This window comes from Mercenaria mercenaria, chromosome 15 (assembly GCF_021730395.1).
Source record: "Mercenaria mercenaria strain notata chromosome 15, MADL_Memer_1, whole genome shotgun sequence".
Classification (NCBI taxonomy): domain Eukaryota; kingdom Metazoa; phylum Mollusca; class Bivalvia; order Venerida; family Veneridae; genus Mercenaria; species Mercenaria mercenaria.
In genome coordinates this window covers 59,351,236-59,373,209 of record NC_069375.1, presented here as the reverse complement: position 1 = coordinate 59,373,209, position 21,974 = coordinate 59,351,236, and the positions used below count along the sequence as shown (strand labels likewise).

General features: G+C 33.6%; 1 protein-coding gene across 1 annotated transcript; it reads left to right on the top strand.

Moving 5' to 3' along the window:
* Positions 1-1,865: 1,865 nt before the first annotated feature.
* Positions 1,866-21,973, top strand: LOC123555818 (uncharacterized). The gene is made up of 6 exons (XM_053525343.1): positions 1,866-3,008; positions 8,381-8,514; positions 13,485-13,628; positions 14,770-14,871; positions 16,601-16,699; positions 17,370-21,973. The coding sequence occupies exons 1-6, from the start codon at positions 1,946-1,948 to the stop codon at positions 17,490-17,492; spliced, it is 1,665 nt and encodes a 554-aa protein (XP_053381318.1). The 5' UTR covers positions 1,866-1,945; the 3' UTR covers positions 17,493-21,973.
* The last annotated feature ends 1 nt before the right edge of the window (position 21,974 follows it).

Genomic DNA, 21,974 nt, shown 5'->3' with positions numbered 1-21,974 from the left:
GTTCCTTTACAATCCTTAATGCTTCAGAAAGTTGCTGTCCACTACTGAGAATACTTCGAACAATTTTACAGAACAATTCAAACTTAAAATTCCTCTGTAACTAGCAGAGTTTTTTTTTATTTATATCAAACTTATCTTATAAGTAGGAAAAATAACGCCTTTGCTTAAGTTGCAGGGGCACATGCAGATTCAAGCATTATATTGACTAATTTAACTAACAAAATTAAAAGAACATGCTTTTATTGTTTCAAACAGTTGTTTAGCTCACCTGTCACATAGTGACAAGGTGAGCTTTTGTGATCGCCCTTCAACCGTCGTCCGACGGCGTCCAACCACAATTTCTCGTGAACACGATAGAGACCTCATTTTGTAATTGATTTTAATCAAACTTGCACACAACTTGTATTGGTAAAATATCTCGGTTTCTTTCGGAAAACAGGCCACATCCCATCATGTTTTCAGAGTTATGACCCCTTGAATGGACAAAATTTGTTTTTTAGCTTGTCAAACACAATAGAGACCACATTTTGCAATCGATTTTAATCAAACTTGCACACAACCTGTATTGGCAAAATATCTCGGTTCCGTTCGAAACCTCGCCAGATCTCATCATGGATTCCAGAGTTGTGACCCCTTATAGGGCCAAAGTCTGCTATTTTTGCTTTTGCAGCCATACAGAGACTTCATTTATTGTTTGATTTGATATAGACTTGCAAAATATCTTTAACAACAAAAAATCTTGGATTCCATGGTGAATCCGTCAGATCCAATCTAGGTTATGGCCCCTGATTGACACCTGAAAGAGCCAAAAATTGTTAATTTTTACCTTGTGAACGTGATAGAAATGACATTCTACATTAGATTTTAACCACACTCACACACAACTTAAGTCACAATAAGATCTTGGTTCCTTTCGAAATCCGGTTAGATTCCAGCATGGGTTCTAGAGTTAAACAATTTCTATTTTGGCCCTTTCAGTCACACAGAGGTTTCATTTATGCTTTGATTTAATACAAGCTTAAAAAGAATGTTTATCCTGATGATCTCTATGCCTAGTTCAAAACTGGGTCATCTGGGGTCAAAAACTAGGTCACCCGCTCAAATCAAAGGAAAAGCCTGGTAACACTCTTGAGGCCGCATTTATGATCCTGGCTTCATGAAACTTGGTCAGAATGTTGATCTTGATAATTCCTAGACCAAGTTCGAAACTGGGTCATACAGAGTCAAAAACTAGGTCACCCACTTAAATCAGAGAAAAAGCTTGTTAACACTAAAGAGGCCATATGTATGACCTATCTTCAAGAAACTTAGTAAGAATGTTTAGAAACTGGGTCATGTGGGGGTCAAAAAGTAGGTCACCACACAAATCAAAGGAAAAGCTTGTTAACACTCAGAGGCCACATTTATGACCCTATCTTCATGAAACTTGGTCAGAATGTTTATCTTGATGATTCCAAGGCCAAACTTTAACAGGTGATCGATATAAGGTCATCATAATCCTCTCGTTTCATGAAATAAACGAGCTTTATTATTACTTAAAACCTCGACAGCTTAATTACAATATGTACCATTCAGTAATAATTATTACTGACTTTAACTCCAAGTTGTAATCTGAAACAGAACTATTGACAAATTATGAAATATCTCTCTCTTCGTTTTCATTTAACTTAAAAAGCATCTAAAGTTAAATCAGATATATCTCTTATCCGTAGATCTTTCTCCTGAATATTTATTTCGTAGATACAAGTAAGCATGAAGTAAATTTCTCAATACTCTATTAAAAAAAAAATTCGTTTATACACATGCTTTACGCTTCGTATTTTAGCAATTTGTAATTGACCAATCAAATCAACAGATTGTAAAAAGTTTGGGAAAAATCCTTCCGGTTCATTCATAGTTGGACGATGCGGCAGGTGGTTTGTTTACAAACAGCAGCTCACAGAAAATGACCAGCGTTGCAGTTAATAATTCGTCCACGTCAACTGATGGACTTCCAAAACAGTTTGTTACCTCATTAAGAATACTTTTTGACATTTTGGATGAAGATCGTACCGGCTATGTTCGTTTACGCGATATCGAAAGTCGTTGGCATGAGGAAGGGGTGTCGGGCTTACCCAGTGGGGTTATTGACACCCTCAGAAAAGTGGCTCCAAGAAACGGCAGACTAACGTTTGATAATTTTGTGACAGGTTTAAAATTATCATTGTTAAAAAACACAGGGTCTAGTTTAAAACAAGATTTAAGTCAGAAAAGAAAGGACTTGCCACAGCAAAATTCCCATAGGTCTGGGACAGTGAACATACAATCTGACAAAGTCAGACCTACCACACACCCGCCAGATTATGTAAACATTGGACCAAATGAACGGGTTATCCCAACTGACAGAGTTTTACCAAATCAAAATGTGCATAATGGGCACAGATCTCGTCCCAAAATGGGTAGTCAGGCCATTAATTCAAATACTACAGGAATAAATACCGCAACTGTTCGGCCAAATAATGTATTACAGTCACAGAACATTGAACTTCGAAATCAGATTTACACCCGTGACCAGCACCAGCATGCAGCAGTGAAAACACATGGTAAATCGGAACAACATCATCATACAAATGCTGAAAGAAATCAAAATGTGAGGCCATCAGGGCCACCAAGCTATCACCATAGACATAGTGCTGATGGACATCAGTTAAGAAAAGAACTTACTAAAAATGCTTTTAGACCTAAAAGTGCTCATGCTGAAATGCAAAGAGCAAAGGAAGTTAATTTTAATGACTTACCCGCAGGAAGACCAGAACGCCCGCCTCCATACCGAAGACCACAGGAGAAGGAAAAAGATGTGCCTCCAGTCTTGCCACCTAAAGATATGAATGGACGTATAATGAATGAGTTAAAAAACTGGCAAAGAGATCATCAGATGTCACCACCAGGTCAGAAAGGGAATATGCGCACTTTACACAGTGATTCACAACTTTCAGATCAAAAGAAACATGCAGGCACTGAGATATATGGTAGGTTTGTTAAGAAGGTTTAAAGTATAAATTTGTAAGTTATATGAAATAAAAAAGCCATTGGCAATATCATTTCCAATTTATTGACCTTACCAGGTTTAAAACAAATGAAACAGCTTTTTAGTCTAAATTCACAACTTCCTACTTTTACTGGTAGAGTGAGAACTCGGGTGGCTCTGCTAGGCAGGTACCTGGGTTAAAGACAATGAATGGACCTTCTGAAAGCTGGCTGGATACTTCTTAACAAAAAATCAACACCATGAGCTAACAGATCCTAAACCAAAGCAGGTGATTCAGCAACATTTAACCACTTGCTGTAGAGGCCCTTGGATACGCTTTTCAGAAATATCATAGTAATTTAAAGAAGTTGAATTCATCTTTTGAGAGAAAAGAGAAAAAAACCACTTTCAGTCCTTTTTTTGTAAATTTGGGGAAGGGTACCAGGTCCCTTTTGGAGGGGAAATTTATGTCGCTAAATCATTGTTTGGAGGAATATATTTGCTGAAAAGTTGTTAAAATCAGGACTGAAAATCAAAGCTAATTTCATTTTTTTTGCATGGGGAATTTTTGGCCAAGGTGGGGAAAAAAGTATACTTTTTAGATTGGGGAATGGGGCCGAATTTCGGCCCTAAAATCAGCATAAAGAAATGCCTGACTTTACATTGAAATTCAGATTAACATCAGCCTATTGTTGTTTTGCAATAAAAAAATGTATGGTTCTAAGCCCATGTATTGATTCCTTTAGAAATAAAAAAGCTCTCCAGGTAATAAAATGCCACCTTGTGGTAACATATGGCAATTGAGACATACTTCAATGAGTTTTACCTGGTCTTAATACAACATTCCTATTGATCAGGTCTAAGGATTCTTTGAAGTAAACCTAATTAATTGAACAGGGATCATTAAATCTATATTTCGTTTAAAAAATGGCACAATTATTGAGCGAAAAGGCTTCCTTTAATTTGGAAGATGCTCTAGAGACTTTAAATTTTGAAAAATTAAGTGTCTTTGTTTCCTTCAGCATGTTCAGGGTGGAGTAGGGAGTTTGAAAAAAAGTATTTTGATAAATTTTAATGTTCCATTAATAGTTCAGAAATATTAACTCAAGTGATAGCTGCTAAGCATTACCTTTTGGTTCAAATGATTAGATTGACAAAGAGGATGTTTTTGAGAAAAAAAATATTAAAATTAATTAATTGTACAACATTTTTTTAATTATTATTGAAAATATTATTTTGCACCTGGGGAGGGAACGTTGCCATTTTCAGATAAATTGGAAGTCACAAAATTTCGACATCAGTTTAACATGTTTAATAATTATACAGGTATAAAAGTTATAGAAGGAAGAAAGGCCCTTACATTTACCCAGACCGGAATAAACTAATGCTGTGCTGATTCTTACTTTAATAACATTATGCTCTTTTATCAGACAGCTATGAAATTTCATTGACAAATCAAGGATGCTTTTCAAAGTATATAGATATATAATCTTTAGGTCTGATTTTTCCAACCTTAAACATTTAGTTTGTGGAGGAAAACTTCAGTAAACATTGTTGTAAAGTTTCCATACCAGAAAACATAATGGATCAACCATTTGTTTGTTTTAAGACTGATTATGGATTATGATTTAATCTTTTTAAGTACAGTCTGTGGTTTGAAATACGCACAGTTTATATGGACCAGTAGTTTTGTTTGACACTTTAGTGAATAGCCTTTATTTTTGGAAAGATGTCAACGGTATTACATTTTTTGTACCTCCGTTATTGCGATTATTAGTTTTGTTGTAATGAAAAGGTTGTTTACAAACAGTGTTACTGGTTCAGTGTTTTTCACAATGGCTGTATTGTCATTAAATTGCTATCAGCTGTTTTTATTTGGTCATTCTCGTAATATTTTAATGTGACATTGGAAAAAGCAATAATTTGAAACTTAATAAGTTTGTTACGTTTTACGATATGAAGTAAAACATTTATGTATACGTTTCATTATTGCTGTTTAATAAACTTTATAACCCACACACATTGGGTGTTAACTCAATGTAGGGCGTAATTAAATACTACAAATAAGAATTAAAAAATCATTCTACTATAAGCTTTTATTTTTATAGATGATTTGCAGATAGGACATTTGGGCTCCATGTCATTTTCTATCTGTCAATATGCACAGTTACTGTCCTCACTTCAAGTCATTTGAAATGCTTCTGGTAGACTAAGTTGATTTCTGTGTCGACTGAAGTTCGGGTAGATCTTATCATTACTTTGAAGTTTAATGGTGATCAGACTTTTCATTGATCAAGGTGATACAAATGCTTAATTCAATGATCCATATGACAAGACATTTATATCAGTGATAAGGGGCACACTGCCTTGCTCATTGAAGTTGTCGGGAGATGTTGTCCCGTAAATTTGAATGTGCTGAACTGCAGATTATACCAGATAAATCGCAATGGTACAAGTTGGCTTAAAAGTAGAAGTGTGTTGAGACAATACTTGATTTATTGACTGAAGGTTGTCTAGCTAAGTCTTATAAAAAAAATCATTTTAATTATGGTTGTCAAAATGTTTTCAATGAGGCAAAGTCAAATAAAATTGTTTTCTGTGCTTGGACCCACCAGAGCTGCCTCTTCAAAAGCTTTTTTTAACTTTGAGAGTGACAGGCTAATCTTTTTATTTTTGCCAGATAGATCTATTTTAAATTCTTCATTTCAGTGACACAGTCACATATTAAATATTTATTCTCATTATAGTAATAGTTTAACTTAAAAAATATCTCCTCTAATGCTCTTAAATTTGCCTAAGTCAGCAGATCCATTTGTCACCAAGGTAAATTGTTCTGTAATTTTTTATTTTTTTTAAAAGACAGTGTTGTAAGAAATAAAAAAAAAAACCCAACTAATTTAAGTAATAAATAGCTGTGAAGTGAAATGTTTGCGATTAACAAAGTCTTAAAAATGTTTTAATTTCTACATTAGAGTGATATGACAAGTGCATTGTAATTGTTTTAGATTTATATGTTGAACATATTGCTATTAATTTTTAGCTTTAATTGTCATTAACTACAGCAGATCAAAAGAAAACTCACATAAAAACAGCAATGAGAAACACCTGTTTATATTTTATGCACTGCAGCTGGTGTTATAACTTAATTGCACAATAGAGTACTTTTATGTTTGACATTTTAATTGATGAATAGAAAACAAAATGAAAAAAAGTGATGGCTTTAAGGTAAATACTGCCAAACTTGTATCTTAAAGAGTTATTATGTAGTTGTCCTTTCTTTGCAGGTGGCCTGAATTCACAATTTAGAATACATTGCCAAATGAATGTTTTTTTAGAGTAGAGTACTTTAGAGAAAGGTTTTAGAGAACAGGTAGTTAGGCCTTTAAAAAAATTGTTTGTTTATTGTAATCTGACCTCATGCGCCTAGGGGGGAAAAAAGCTACGTTACCCTGGAGTTTTAATTCCAGGTTTATTTAGCAAACTTTTCAAAAGCTAGCAATAAAGCCATTTTAAAGGGGGATAAATTAATTAATTAATTTGACAATACAGTGTATTATGTTTTCTATTTAACACTAAAAATATTATTCTAGTTTCTGATTTTTGTACATTGACATTTCTTACATTTTACCCCCCCCCCCCACCTCCACCCTCTCAAAAAAAAAAAAAAAAGGAATAGACCCCACACAAATTTTAGAGAGAAAACCATAAACAGTTTATTTGTTAAGGTCTTATATAAAAATTATATAAACTGAGTTTTTAGTTTGGGTAAGTGTTTCTATGTATATTGTCACTTCGTAACTGCTTCATGGTTTGAAATATCAGCTAGGTTTAAAAAATATATTAAATTTTACACAACAAAAATACTGTGTCATCATTTAGCTATAAAATGAGGTGTACTGTAACTTCAACAGATATTTTATATCAGGTAACTTGTATTAAAAGGGGGTATTTAGATTTTATCTTTAATAAATCCAACTATAATTGTCTGGTGTGAAATTAGATTTAATTTCCATGACAATATTATTTGATCCCCCGGCGATAGCCTGGCTAAGTACTGCCATCAATAAATCATAATTGACTTCCCCGCACACAAAAGATAGGTATTTTATAAATCTTTCTGATATTTAAAACAGATATTTTTCAGTTCAGTAATTTCATAGTTAAGATGACTCAGTAAGAATATCTTTTCAAAAGATGCGCAACTGCCGCTTTTGTTATAACTGATTTTCAAATGTCAGTTTCAAATATTTTTGAATGGACCAATAGAACCACTTATATATAAATATATTTTACTTCCTGTTCTTTTGGATAATAAGCGTGGCTGATCTGTTAATCTTAAAAAATGAAAATTGTTTGTTGCCATTCCTAAAAGCTTCAGCTTTAAAAAAAAAATTATATTTTTTTAGATGAAGGAAAATGGTTCGTTTTGCAATAGTTTGATAAAAATTACTTAGGAGTTCGGCACTAACTGACGTTTTTTGCAGCTTCTCTAAATGAATTTGCAATCGATAGTGAAAATAAGTTTTTTTTATATCTTTTCAATATATATTGATGAAAAGAAAAAGACTCTCTTCCCAAAGTCAAAGATTATGGTTGTAAAATTACAAGCATTTCTAATTTCTGGACTTTGACTTTTAAATTCTACTAGAAATTCCATGTAGTTGATCCTTAATCCCAGTTTACTGTAGAAGGTCTGGAATTGCTTTAGTTGTCAATCTTGACTGTAGTAACTTGTTGAAAAGAATTGCAGATGATAAGACAAATAAATACAAATTGATCAGTTTGTTGTTAGCTTAGATCAGTCTGTAGTTAGATACAAGTACATCAGAGTGTTGTTAGTTTAAGTTCAGTTTGTAGTTAGTTACATCAAAGTGTTTTTAGCTTAATGTGTTCATTCTGTAGTTTAAGTTACATTAGTGTTGTTAGTTCAAGTCAGTTTATTTTTAGTTCAAGTTCAGATTGTTGTTAGTTTCATGAATGCATTGTGATTTGCGTCATTGGGTTGTTAGTTTAAGTTCGGATTGTTGTTAGCTTCGTCTGTGCATTGTGTGTTACATCTGTGCTGTTAGTTTAAAGTCATATTGTCATAGCATCATCAGTGCATTGTGAGTTACATCTGTGTATCGATAGTTTCAGTTCAGTTTATAGTTAGTTCCCTTTTTCTTGTAGTTCAGCACAATCTACCTCTTTGTTAATAACATTTTGACAAGCACAAAATATTAGAATCAATAATCAGTAATGTACAACAGTCCTTAACAGCACTGTTATTTTTTGCCCTAAAAAAACCCCAAGAACACTATTAGCTTAACTGGCTGCAATTACTTATTTGAAAAACTGCAGATAAACTATGTTACAAAAATGATTTCTTTTCAGTAAACATCGAGCAGATTCGGAAACATGAAGCTAGTCAGCAGTCGGCAACAGCGGGTACCGGCGCAACCAGGAAACCAGTCAGGAGACAGAATTCCAGACGTCATACACTCTCTAGTGGAATAGACTATAATGTGGTAAGATAGAAATTGACATTGTTGTATAACTACAGAATCTGATATAGCAGGGTTACTGTATGCAGATATTTTTCAACTTTAGTTGAGAAAGCTTTCTGGTCAGTTCATTAGTACATGTAGAGGTGATTATTGAGAATTATTTTGCATATTGCAATACTATTGATTTTCAGATTGTTGAACTATGATATTGCAGTACTGTAAAAGCACATATTTTTGCTGGGTCAGAATTTCGCAAGTTTGAAATTTTGAGTGTGATTGCGAGGTTTGATATTCACGAAATGTAAAATTGATCACTGCTTATTTGAGGATGTATTTTCCGCGAGATGTATGGCCTTGCTAATATTGTGAAAATTAAACCCTCGCGACAATATCTGCATTACAGTATATGATATTATTACAATAGCCAATGATATCTCCAAATACTACCATACATAATTGCTAAAAATTAACGATCTAAAAAGGTGATAAGATTGTATACATTTTCAGTTTGAGGAACTGATGAAATGGAGGACTGCATTGTCGTAGTTGTTGTAAATAAAGTCAGAATCATAATGATAACTTTTTAAAGACACTAGAGTTTTATTAAGGTGGTTCGCGGTGTTCCTACGAAAATTTCGAAGTATGAGATATAAGACTGATATTAGGTCTGTATGTACTAACATATCCTGTCTTTCATTTGGAGAAAAAAGAAAATCGTTCCGAGTCCACATTTTCTTTGAAGTACGCCACCTAGCGGCACATGTATTTTTCAAGGGAAATCGCCGTTTTTCTGTAATAATCTCATTAAAATTAATGTTATTACATTTTTTCAAACTCAGGAATATAGCTAAATTCAATGTTATTGTTTACATTTGCATTTTGTAAATTATTGCATTTGGAAAATGCTTAGATAAAGAGATTTCCGTAGTAGGGGTGGGGAAAAATAACGAAAATATTCAATGTATTTCATGGCCGTTTAGCCGAAACAAAATAAAACGGAACGGTCAAAGTTCTTGATTTTCATATGTATTCTTTTTTAATCATTTCTGAACAAGAAAATAAAATAAAAATAGGGGGTCTTCACGGCAGATTTTTTGTAAATTTACTTTTTATTTGTTTTGGTAATGTAAATTTTGTGACGTTGATACACAATGACGGCGTTAACGTCGCGCAAACGCTGATTTCATTATGTCTTTCGTTGATATAAACAGGACCTTCAGAGTTCACAAAAACTTTAGAATCTTTTTTATTTGAATATATTCACATGATGTACATTGTTGCGTATTTTGCAGTCAAAGAATATTATCTAGTAATATATATCAGAGTCAGTTAAAGCTACCTGCCCACAGTTTCGGTGAATTTTTTTCAACATGTTCATGTTCGCCAAGTTCGGCACAAAATGTGAACATGTCGCGTTAAAGCATGTACTATAACTACTGAATATGGTTTAAGTGGTTGAAAATTTTATGAAAATGTTTAATCTTGCATAACTTGCGTATCTGGCTCCATATTTAAGAGTTAGTAAAGTGTTTGGGGGACAGGGGTGGGGGTGTAGAAATTTTTTTATCAGTTTATCCGCTATGAATTAAAACTGAGCTGTCAAAATTCTTTATTTTCAAACATAGGTTTCTTAAATTATTCCCCGACAAGAAAATAGAAAAAAAGAGTGATTTGCAAATTTACATTGAGCCGCGCCATGTGAAAACCAACACAGTGGCTTTGCGACAAGCATAGATCCAGCCGAGCCTGCGCATCCGCGCAGTCTTGTCAAGACTCCATGCTGTTCGCTTTCAAAGCCTATTGCAATTAGAGAAACTGTTAGCGAACATCATGGATCCTGACCAGACTGTGCGGATGCAAAACCATTATGTTGGTTTTCTCATGGCGCGGCTCATTTTACCTTTTGTATGAAATGTTTAAGTGCGAAACTGAACGACATTCGTTATTGTTTTTCAATATTTCAAGTGACTAGCTAAGAACGAAGATACAAGATGTGCAATGTAATGAAACTGTTTTCCAGACAAAAATGAAATACATTTTTAACGAAAAAGAACATTTTGAAGGATGGCTAAAACATCAATATGTTTCTTTTTTGTTATGATATGTAACTTTATTTAGAGGTTTTGATTTTCATTATAATTCTAATTGTGTATTATATGTATTGCTTTTTAAACCTATATTGAATATTTTCAATAAATAAAATCATGGAATCTTAAGCAGATAATGAATAAATGAGATAATGCCTCTTACGGTAAAAATGTACTTCAGTCTGTGAACTTGAAACCGTAACATGAATAAAGCTCATTTTAGTGCCGCTTAGTGCATTAAATTTATAACGTCAACGTGAATGCACAATGCAAACCGTATTGAGGGAAAATTTTCTTTAAAATGGCAGAACAAAATAAAACTCTAACTCATTTCGCTTCAAAACATTCAGAAAATAATATAAAACAGATACAGTCGAAGCAGACGATTTTAGGATAGAAAGATGGAATAAGGGTGGTTTAACTGAGGCTGCTCTTGCGAAACGTGTAGAGGCATGCGTTCATTGTTCAGACCCGCTGTTTCTGTCAGATATTTTCAAGGAAACGCACTTTCGACATGGATCACTGTTGTACATACAAAAAGTTTCGATTATAGAATTTTGGCGGCAAATTGGGATCATTCTTATTTGATGAAGGTTTTATTCCAAAATCGAAGTATGGTATTCCAGTGCTGAATGTAATATAAAAAAGTAACCACTATGATTTCATCTCGTGCATTTCTTTTGGTGTTTCAAAAATTTTAAAAGACGGATAAAACTAAGAAATAAATAAAACCACCATTTACATGTACTTTGAAATGTTTTCGTCAGAATGCTGAAAACAAAATATTTGACTCGTATTTAGTGTAAAAGTGCATTTTGACGCAGATGCGAATACATTCGGATATTTCAGGACTGCAACACACTGCAGACCTGGAACGCCTGTATAAATTATAGACCTCGGTATATACCGGATTCAAGCAATTTGAATGAAAATTATCTTTAATGTATATATATTTTGTGACCATTATAATACTAACCTTAACCTTTTGTCAGTATATTATACATATTATACACTAAATGCATGCTGTCGTACTGTGCGTATTTTTGCCGTGCGCTCCGATTGATAATCAGTTCAGGACATGCGCAGAAGACCGCTCCAGCTATGACAGACTGCAATGAGCAACATCGCATAAAGAATGTCCGTGACATTGAGCGCAAAGTGAACAGAAGTTAGATATGCAAGCATCAAAATGGGATTTTACATTCATGCGTTTTGAAGCGCCTTGTCTGATTTTTCTGTTGATTTTATTTTCACAGTTTTGCATATCATAAATCACAAATGTATCATAATTAAAATGATTATAGTGAAGTCTACAAGCAACCACCGACTGGATATATTCCTTAATGAATTACTGTGATCATTGCGTTGGAGATCCACGGCTTAAAAATGTGCCATAAATTGATTACAGTGAAGTCTTCCTGCATTAAGTTAGCTCTAAAACTGTTTCAAAAATGGATAAAACAATTTAGCAGATGCGTATTGGTTGCACGCAATGCTAATTACGACGCCAGTATTCAGAAATCCATGTGAATGTAGACTCTGTTCTTAAAGACAGCTAGTCTAATAGAATTTGAGACAGGCTAAAATTTTAATACCCTTACAGAAACGGCAAGGGTGTCTGTGGTCATCATTTTTAAATGACATTTTACATAATAATATAAACAAAATATTAGCGTCTTTAAGGAAATTGTTGAACTGACATTGAAATATATTTTTAGATGATATACTTAGATTGTAAATTACTTAACACTGTACATAATGTGAATCTATTTAGTAAAAACATTTCATTTTTATGTACTTTCATCATCCTGTATATACAAAAATGTATCTTTAAAGGACATAATGAACAAAACGTTTGTGTGACGTTTACACCATAAATGACGTATCAACGTCACAATATTTACGTTACCAAAACAAATAAAAAGTAAATTTACAAAAAATCTGCCGTGAAGACCCCCTATTTTTATTTTATTTTCTTGTTCAGAAATGATTAAAGAAGAATATATTTGAAAATCAAGAACTTTGACCGTTCCGTTTTATTTTATTTCGGCTAAACGGCCATGAAACACATTGAATATTTTCGCCATATTTCCCCACCCCTACTACGGAAATCTCTTTATTTAAGCATTTTCTAAATGAAATAATTTACAAAATGCAACATGTAAACAATAACACTGAATTTAGTTATATTCCTGAGTTTGAAAAAATGTAATAACATTAATTTTAATGAGATTATTACAGAAAAACGGCGTTTTTCCTTGAAAAATACATATGCCGCTAGGTGGCGCTTTCAAAGGAAACGTGGACTCAGAACGATTTTCTTTTTTCACCAAATGAAAGACAGGAGGTGTTAGTACATACAGACCTAATATCAGTCTTATATCTCATACTTCGAAATTTTCGTAAGAACACCGCGAACCACCTTAATTAAATGTGGCAAAATTGCTATGGAATTTGTGGAAACAAGTTTCGTTTAAATTAATTCATGCTGTTATGGGAATGACTGAAAACAGCAGGATTTGAAGTTTTGAATGATAGTTTAATCTCATTCTGTCCTCCGTGGCCGAGTAGTTATGGTCGCTGACTTCAAATTACTTGCCCCTCATCGATGTGGGTTCGAGCCTCACTCGGGACGTTGAATTCTTCATGTGAGGAAGCCATCCAGCTGGCTTACGGAAGGTCGGTGGTTCTACCCAGGTGCCCGCTCATGATGAAATAATGCACGGATGGGCACCTGGGGTCTTCCTCCACCATTAAAGCTGCAAAGTTGCCATATGACCTATCATGTGTCGGTGCGACGTTAAATCCAACAAACATTCTGTTCTTACAACTCTATTTATAGCCTATTAAGGTTTTCTTTGTATTGCATATTTTTGCATTATCTAATGTGTTGTTATTTTACAGATACGACGTATGAAGCAGCTTGAACAAGAAAAAGATGTGTTACTACAGGGACTGGAGGTTGTAGATAGGGCCAGAGAATGGTATCTTAAACAAATCACTTCTGTAACTGAAAAACAAAACTATGCAGAGAAAACTTCCTGTAGTGTAAGTAAATATAACAGAATTGGTACAACATCTTAAGGACATTACTACAACCTTACATTTTGCTAACCGTTTGTCGATGCACATAAACACACTGTGGGGAAAAATGAAAATATATATTGAGCCATAATGTTTCACCACTCAAGATTTTTTTGAGCCATGCTCCTGAGTGCCCTGAGTGGGTAGCATATAAAGTTGCTGGCTTTGCAGCTAGACAGACTTTCACTCCAGGTACTTGAGGCCTTTATTATACGCCTGTCTTTGAAAGAGCAGGGCGTATAATGTGAACACTGTGGTTGGTGGGCGGGCGGGCGGTCTGCGTCCAAAAGCATGTCCGTTCTCTTAGTGAAATAGTTTTTGTCTGATCATGACCAAACTTGGTGACAATGTTTGTGGGCATAATATCTCGGCCAGGTTCGATAACCAGCAAAATCGCCCGAGGCACTCTTGGATTTTGGCCTTAGAAATACTGGCTAAGTTTAATGGCGGGCGTATTTTGTGACAGTCTGCCACTCTTGTTTAAACTATAATCATGATTTGGACAAAAATTGAGATATGAATTAATTCTTTGGGCTTATTATATCATTGTTTATACAAAATGAATTGTACTCAGAAGTGCTCATAGTTGTCAGACCTTGACTTTCTCATACAAATAATGAATTTTACATGTAGACATATGGAAACTTTGTATAGTTACTACAAAAGGATTTAATACCTTGAAGTATTTAGAATAAGGGAGACAACTTCATATAAAATAAAGACTTAACTAAGGGAGACGATCAGTTTGAGTTTATACATGTAATGATACAATGTGTGCTTTGTAGTAAAAGTATTGCTTTGTTTGATACATAACTGACAAGCTTTAATGGTGGTAAGAAATCCTAGTTGTCCATTTGGACATTATTTCAGGCACAGGGTCCAATTTAAGGGAGCACCTTGTAGAGCTACAAACATTTTGCAAGCTAGCTGGAAGGCAACTATTACTATTACAGGCAGATCAAAATTGTGGATATTATTCAGGAGAGGGAACGAAAGTGTGTTTATTATAGCACTTGAAAATACCGTCATTTCCAAAAGTCACATTTGTTTAAATGAAGTTTTGAATGCAGACAAATTTTGCAGTGTCCTAAATATCTGTTTACAGGATATGACGTTACAATCACAACAAGAAAGAATGGACTTTGTTCGCAGTAGAATAACAGACGTTAATATGAATCTGAAAACACTCATGCAAACTTCAGAATCAGTAAGTCTTTCACATTTTCCTTCATAAAACATTCTAGATCCTCAGAATTTTGAATATGTGAGGTTGTGAGTTAGAGACTTTTCAGTAACCATTTGACAGAAATACTGCAGATTTGGTAAGTAATGTTTGCAATGGGTTTCTTTTGGTTAATATTTGCGATTCTAAAATGGCTCAGTTTAATTGTCAGTTAAACAAAGAAGACCAAAGAAACTCTGTATATTCTGTGATAAACAACGACTGATGCGCTGAGGGGTAAGAGAACATTATTTCTTGCCTTCCTAGCGGGGAAAGTATACATTTATCCAAGCACACGCCAGGGATAGATATTCCTGTCTTTCCCTAGGGAAAAACCTTGTCTAAAATAGCGTGCACTAAGGTGACCTCACGTAGTACTGGTACCATTGTGACGTCATAAACTTTATAAAGAATGTCAGGAAATACCCAAACCTATTTGTCTCCACGATCTATTTTGAACATGATAGACAAGAAAAATGATCTAACATGTCCGCCTGTGTAAGACAGCTGTTTTCCCTACCCTAGGGACAGCATGGATAAAAAACCTCGCTAACGCTCGGTTTTCCATTCCACACTGTCCCTCGGGTAGGGAAAACCCCGTCTTACACAGGCAGACATGTAAGATCCTTATATACATGTACTTCAGTTATGACATCAGATTGACGTCTGGTTCATTACTACTCTGAAAAATGAAGCCCAGCATAATATTTGTCAAAATATTGAATGGATATGTAAGAATGAAAGCAATCAATGTCTTCTTGTGATTTATCGTCTTATTTACCATGGTTCATCTTTCAAATGCTTAGATATTTAACCAGTTCCTGGGCATCTAACCTCTGAACCATGATAAATCAGCCGATGAACCACTCAAAACTCTTTATTATTTGTGAAACAGAGTGATTACCCAAATTCAATCAACTTGTGAATATTAAATAACACTTTTTGTCAAAAATTACAATCAGTTGCTGCGAAGTGAAAATTCTTAACAACAGGAATATGGCCATTACTTTATATGTCCAGTAATAAAACATACAAAAAAACACCTGTAAACGGTAAGTTTGATGTAATTTGTGTTAACAGATCTCTTAACACATATTGCACTGTACTGTTAAAAGAATGCATTAAAGGTGTATCATTTCAAAAACTGATAACACATTTGTATTACTTAAAATTGATGGTAAGTTACAAATATTTGAATCTCTTCTGTAGCCAAATTGTAGAATGCCCACTTCAAGTACAGGAGGTCAAGGGTTTGCTCATCAACTGCTCATTGGCAGCTTTAAACCAAAGACATGAAAACTGGTGCTTAGTATTAAGAGCTTCAGGATAGTTCTAGAACTGGTCAGCCAGGAATAAGTTAGAATAATTTTACTAGGTGGGGTATTATGTCATAAACTTTTCTACAGCATGATAATCCAGTGAGACTGCACTATAAACAGTGATCCCAGAAAGCACCAAATGGGGCTTTTTCACCCACAGAATGGTACTTAGCGTCCCCAGTTTTGGAGACAGCTGTTATATATCTGTAAGTGAGGGGGTGCAAAAGTGCCAGAAAATCTGTTTTCACCCCCAACTTTAAATGCTTGTGTTAACACTGATAAAGTTGAGAATTGTGCTCACTGCTACAAGTTGACATTGTTGTTTATGACTGAAGAATTGTTGAAAAAGAGGCTAAACCAGAACGCAAACAAAAAAAAGTATTATTTTATTTCAGGGGTTTCCTGCCCATATGAATCTTGCCATAAGAAGTAGTGCATTTCCTGATGATAAGGCAACAAAATGGCTCAAAGAGCAAAATAAACAACTTACACAGGTCAGTCATGATTTTAAATATTTCTTCTTTTTTTGTGGTTCTAGATAAAGATTCTATGCATATATAGTATCTGTCAAACTGCTTGTACCCAAGTTTAATGTAATTTTAGGAGACAGATAAAGACTTGTTAACTCCTAGCAATATTAAGTTGTAGTGATACAGGCCTCCGTGGCTTAGTTGTTAAGAACACTTACTTTGAATGCCTTGCCCCATCCCCTACTACTGTTGGTTCGGAAACTCCTGGGGTGCAGAATTCTTCAATATATGGAAGTCATCCAACTGGCTTTTCGCAGATCTGTGGTTCTACTTGGATGCCTTTCTTTGCTTGAAATAATGCCTGTAGAGACACCTGGTGCCTTCCTCAACTGTCAAAAAATTGGAAAGTGACCATATGGCCTATATTTGTGTCTGTGTGACAATAAACTGACAGAACAAACATTCCGTGTAAAATAAAAAAAAAGAACTATTGTACAGGAGTTTCTATATTTAAACCACTAGTGGCTGTGCTTAAGGAAAAAACAAATAAGTTCATTACAGTTAAAGATCACATATTTTACATTTACATTCAAGGATGTAACTATGTGCTCATAAACATTGTGTAGAATCTAACATAAAATTATATCTGTGGTTCTAAACGTGATTCATTTCATTAGTTAGATTTATTTTCCAGGAGGTGGGATCAAAGAGTGAGAAAATCACACAGCTTGAGAAGGAAAAGGCTAGTCTGATAAGAGATCTGTTTGAAGCGAGATCAAAGCACAAAACAAACTATGATGACACTACATTCATGTGATATTCCATGCATTCATGTGATATTCCATGTTGAACACATTACATAGCATAATGACAATTTCATTCCACAACTTAGTTAATAGAGAATCTTGTGTGATATTCCAAATGCACCAGCTAAATACTATGTTCCAGTTTCAAATCTTTTATGGTTATGCACTGATTTTATATTCATGTGGCATTCAGGCTACAAATCTACAATTATTTAACATTCCAGTAAGTTCTTAATCATCAGTTGATTGAAGTGGTTCTTCATAAATATTTACACTACAGATCAAGCCAGATTCATGTGACATTTTCAAGTTATTAATCTACCAGAGTCATGTGACAGTCCGGCTATTAATCTACACTACAGATCAAGCCAGATTAATGTGACATTTAACTTATTATTCTAAAATACAGATCAAGCTGGAGTTGTGTGGCATTTAAGTTATTTCTCTACAATACAGTTTTAGCCAGAATCATGTGCCATTCAAGCTATTAATCTACATTACAGTTCAAGCCAGATTCATCTGACATTCTAGTTATTTATTTACAATTCAATTCAAGCCATTTCATGTGACATTCAGGTTGTAAATCTACAATGCACTACCATAAATCTACATTCCTGTATTAATTTCTGTGCAAAGCAATAACTTGCATTTCTATATTAATTTCTATACAGTACAATGAATTTACATTTTGTGTGATATTCTAGATCTGCAACAAAACATCATGGTACTATATTCATATGATATTCAACCAGAAATATGTTTAAATGCACATCTTTTATCAATTTACTCAAAAGGCAGCTAAAACATAATAAGTCAAGCAATACTGGGCTTGTAGACAGATAGTGGCATTAACCTTTAATCTGTTGGCAACAAGTGATTTTGCCTTTGCGAACAGTGCTGACCAGGATTGTGGTCTGCATTGTTCGCCATTTGCTCGGTAACTTTTCAGTGAAAACCCAATTTAGAAATTCGGCAGGGTTAACATTATATGTGTTAGGTTCTTGTTACAGTTTTGGTTTGGTATCTGGAAAAATTTTAAAAGTACTTGTAGTTCGGTTTTGATGAGGTAAATTGACAAATTGTCATGCTATCATACTGAAGTATTGTTTTTACTGGCTAGGAGAATTCCTATCTTTTGTGCAGCAATAATGTACATACTTTATATAATCAAGAGAAAATCTGAAAAATGTATAGGGATGAATCCTGCAGCTTGTGATGTTTGATATATATGCATTCCATATACTGTCTTGCATTTACATAAATTTGTATATCTATTTGCATTTGTTTTTTTTTTAAATTTACATATTGATAGTTTATCTTTAAAGAATTAAAATAATGTTGATAGATGACCTTTAAACATGATTATATTTTATGTATTGGAAGTCATTATACCTAGAGAGCAGATATGTGCAGATAATTTATCACATTAATTTTTGCATTTATTGCATTTGCTTAAATAGTCATTTGCTATTTGTATAGCGTGTTCATGTCATGTTACACACTTTTGTTTTGGTATTTTAAGTAAATTAAAGAAAGATCACTGTATGACCTTTTCTTGTCAAGCAGTTTTGATTTAAGTTGATGTCATCTGGAAAATACATTGATCAAAGATCACCATGAAGCCTCCTGTATTTCTTCACTAAGACATTGAGTAAAAGGTGACTTGAAAATAACAAAATTGCGGATGGATTTTAAAAGATACAGTCATGTAATTTCGATCTAATATCAGTGTATATTTTTCTGGAAACTTTATTGCCCTAAAACTATTACAACACTTTTTTTTTTCAGTGAAATTATACATGTAATGAATTTCTTGGAGATTACATACCATTTTAGTGTTCACACGTATTTTATGCAGCATATAAATATGTATGCAGATTTATCAGTATTTGGAAATCAGATATTAACCAAAGTATTATGTAGTCTTAAGATATGACATTATACTCCAGGATGCTTTTATACCCAAATAGATCTGAGTTTGTTAAAGATCTGATTTCTATGTGTTTTAGTTATTCACACTAATCTATTCTAGTACTAAAAATATGTTTTTATTATTGTATATGTATTCTTGTTGTATGTGAATTCTTCTATTCTGTTGCAAGCTTTTTGCTTAATTTCACTTAAAATGTAAAGCAAAGCCATTGATAACATGCAGTTATTACTCTTAAGATTTGGTCATTATGAGAATTTTTAAACCTGGTAAAAGGATATTGACCAGTGGCAAAACTGCAGTTGATAGCACTTTTTCCAGGTTGAAAAGTTGTTGCTTATGACCAACACTTTAAGGCAACAATTGTTTTATTAGTAAATCCAATAACTTTTTAACTTTAAGTTAATTTTAGAAACTGTTGCCAACATGTGTATCACGTCACAACATTATGACATCACTGCAAAGGTCAGTGTGTGTATTTTGGCTTCGTCCTCGAGTCAATATAACATTTTAGCACCATTCAAGTGACTGTCTTTAGACTAGTGGAAATGACTTTGATAATTATATGGATCTTTCTTAAGATATTATGATAATTTTGGAATAAAATTTTAGATTTTTGAAGTAGCCATTTTTGACCAGAACATAAAAAAAGGTATTGTTTGATCCATATAAATTAAATATGATACTTTCAGAATGTACACATATTGAAATCATCAAAACAATTTTTTTTTCACAGGCCATGATTTTATACAGGGATGTTCCTGCGATAATTTTCACCATTAAATATAACTGATTCAATAAAATCTGTAACATCAGTAGAAGCATAGAGTGCAACCAAGGAAAATAATTGCAGATCCGGTTTGATTAAGTCTGTTCATGACAGGTTATCACCATTTAGAAATTTTAAAATCTTTTCTACCATCCATTTAGACCTGTAGAATGACATACAGTATATTATCTGGATCCGGCAGAAAATGGTAGAAATTCGCGAAAAATCTTTAAGTTTCATGAACTCACCGACAGTAATAATTAATAGCTAGTAGTATTTGTTTGCTTTTTGTGTTGTTTTACTTGATTTTTATTCTTCACCGTGTTATATTGCTTGCTTTTTCAGTGTGATATAGATAGAACATGAAATTTGCAAAGATTGACACATTAAATGAGCCGTACCATGAGAAAACCAACGTAGTGTGTTGGCGACCAGCATGGATCCAGACCAGCCTGCGCAGTCTGGCCAGGATCCATGCTGTTCGCTTTCAAAACCTATTGCAATTTAATAGAGAAACTATTAGCGAGACGCAAATGCACTATGTTGGTTTTCTCATGGCGCGGCTCAAATAAAGTCTAGGAATTGATTACTATATTCTGAAAATTCGTTCACAAATTAATGTAAATTTTATGAAAGTTTTGATTTTATAGATAATTTAATTTTTGAGATTTTTGTTATACCTTTTTTGCCTGCTGCAAGCTTCAGGTGAAGGTATTTATCAAGTACTCACAGGCAAAGGTGTCTAGCAGTTTACTTACCTCACACTATCACAACTCAGCGGAAAATCAAAACTATTTAGACAAAATATATATTTTTTCACAACGAATCAATAAGATATATTCATCTATTTATGATTTAACATTGCATCACTGCTTCAGATGTTTTTTGTCAGCTTATTTATTGAGTAAAAAAAGGTTTTAGCAGATCGGTAATAAACTGAAGCATCCCTCAGTATTTTATAGTAAAGATGCCACATTTTTGTTTGTAATGAAATATCTCGTATATGAACAAGTGTTGTAAGATGCATTACTGGTAGGATAAGTACAAGTGTACCATAATTATATATATTAAATATAGTAGTATCAATAATCACCTAAAGTTGCAGTGTTTACTCGTGTATAAGGTGGATCAGTTGTGGGATGGGGTCCAGACCTCATCCCTAAAATTGATCATTTCTTTCAAGACCTTTTTATTAGATTTTTTTTTCCTGTTGGAACTTTGCTAAAAATGGTCAAAATATTTTTTTTTAAATTTACACTAAATTGTACTGGTTCATATTGTTGCTTTGGATAGTGTGGAGTAGACTTGCACAGTGGGTTGAGCTGTTGAGATTTAGAAAATCTTTAATAAAATGAGTTTTCTTCCTAAATACTGCCACCAAAACTTTTTTTTGATTATTGTATATGTAAATTAAATTGTTTGTTATACGACTATGCAAGTTACTTTATTTGAACTATGCAATAACAAAGTTTTCTTGCATGTCTGTTCGCCTTCGACCTCGACAATTTACTCTCCAACGCCTCTGTGGACATCAGCTGGAGAGACTGTTGACCCCACCCTCTTGGTATATCCCTGTGAATAAATGCTAGTGTAACTGGTTATTCACTGTAACATTTCTTGGAAACTTTGCCAAATATAATTTATTTTTGAGAACCAAGAAGCAAGAAAATAGATTTATACATTTGTATTGTACAATGTACATTGTATGTATTCGTTGACTGAATTTTTATTGTGTGCAAACACTTTTTACACACATTTATATTTGCTAGTTTAAATAAATTTGAAAAACAAGAG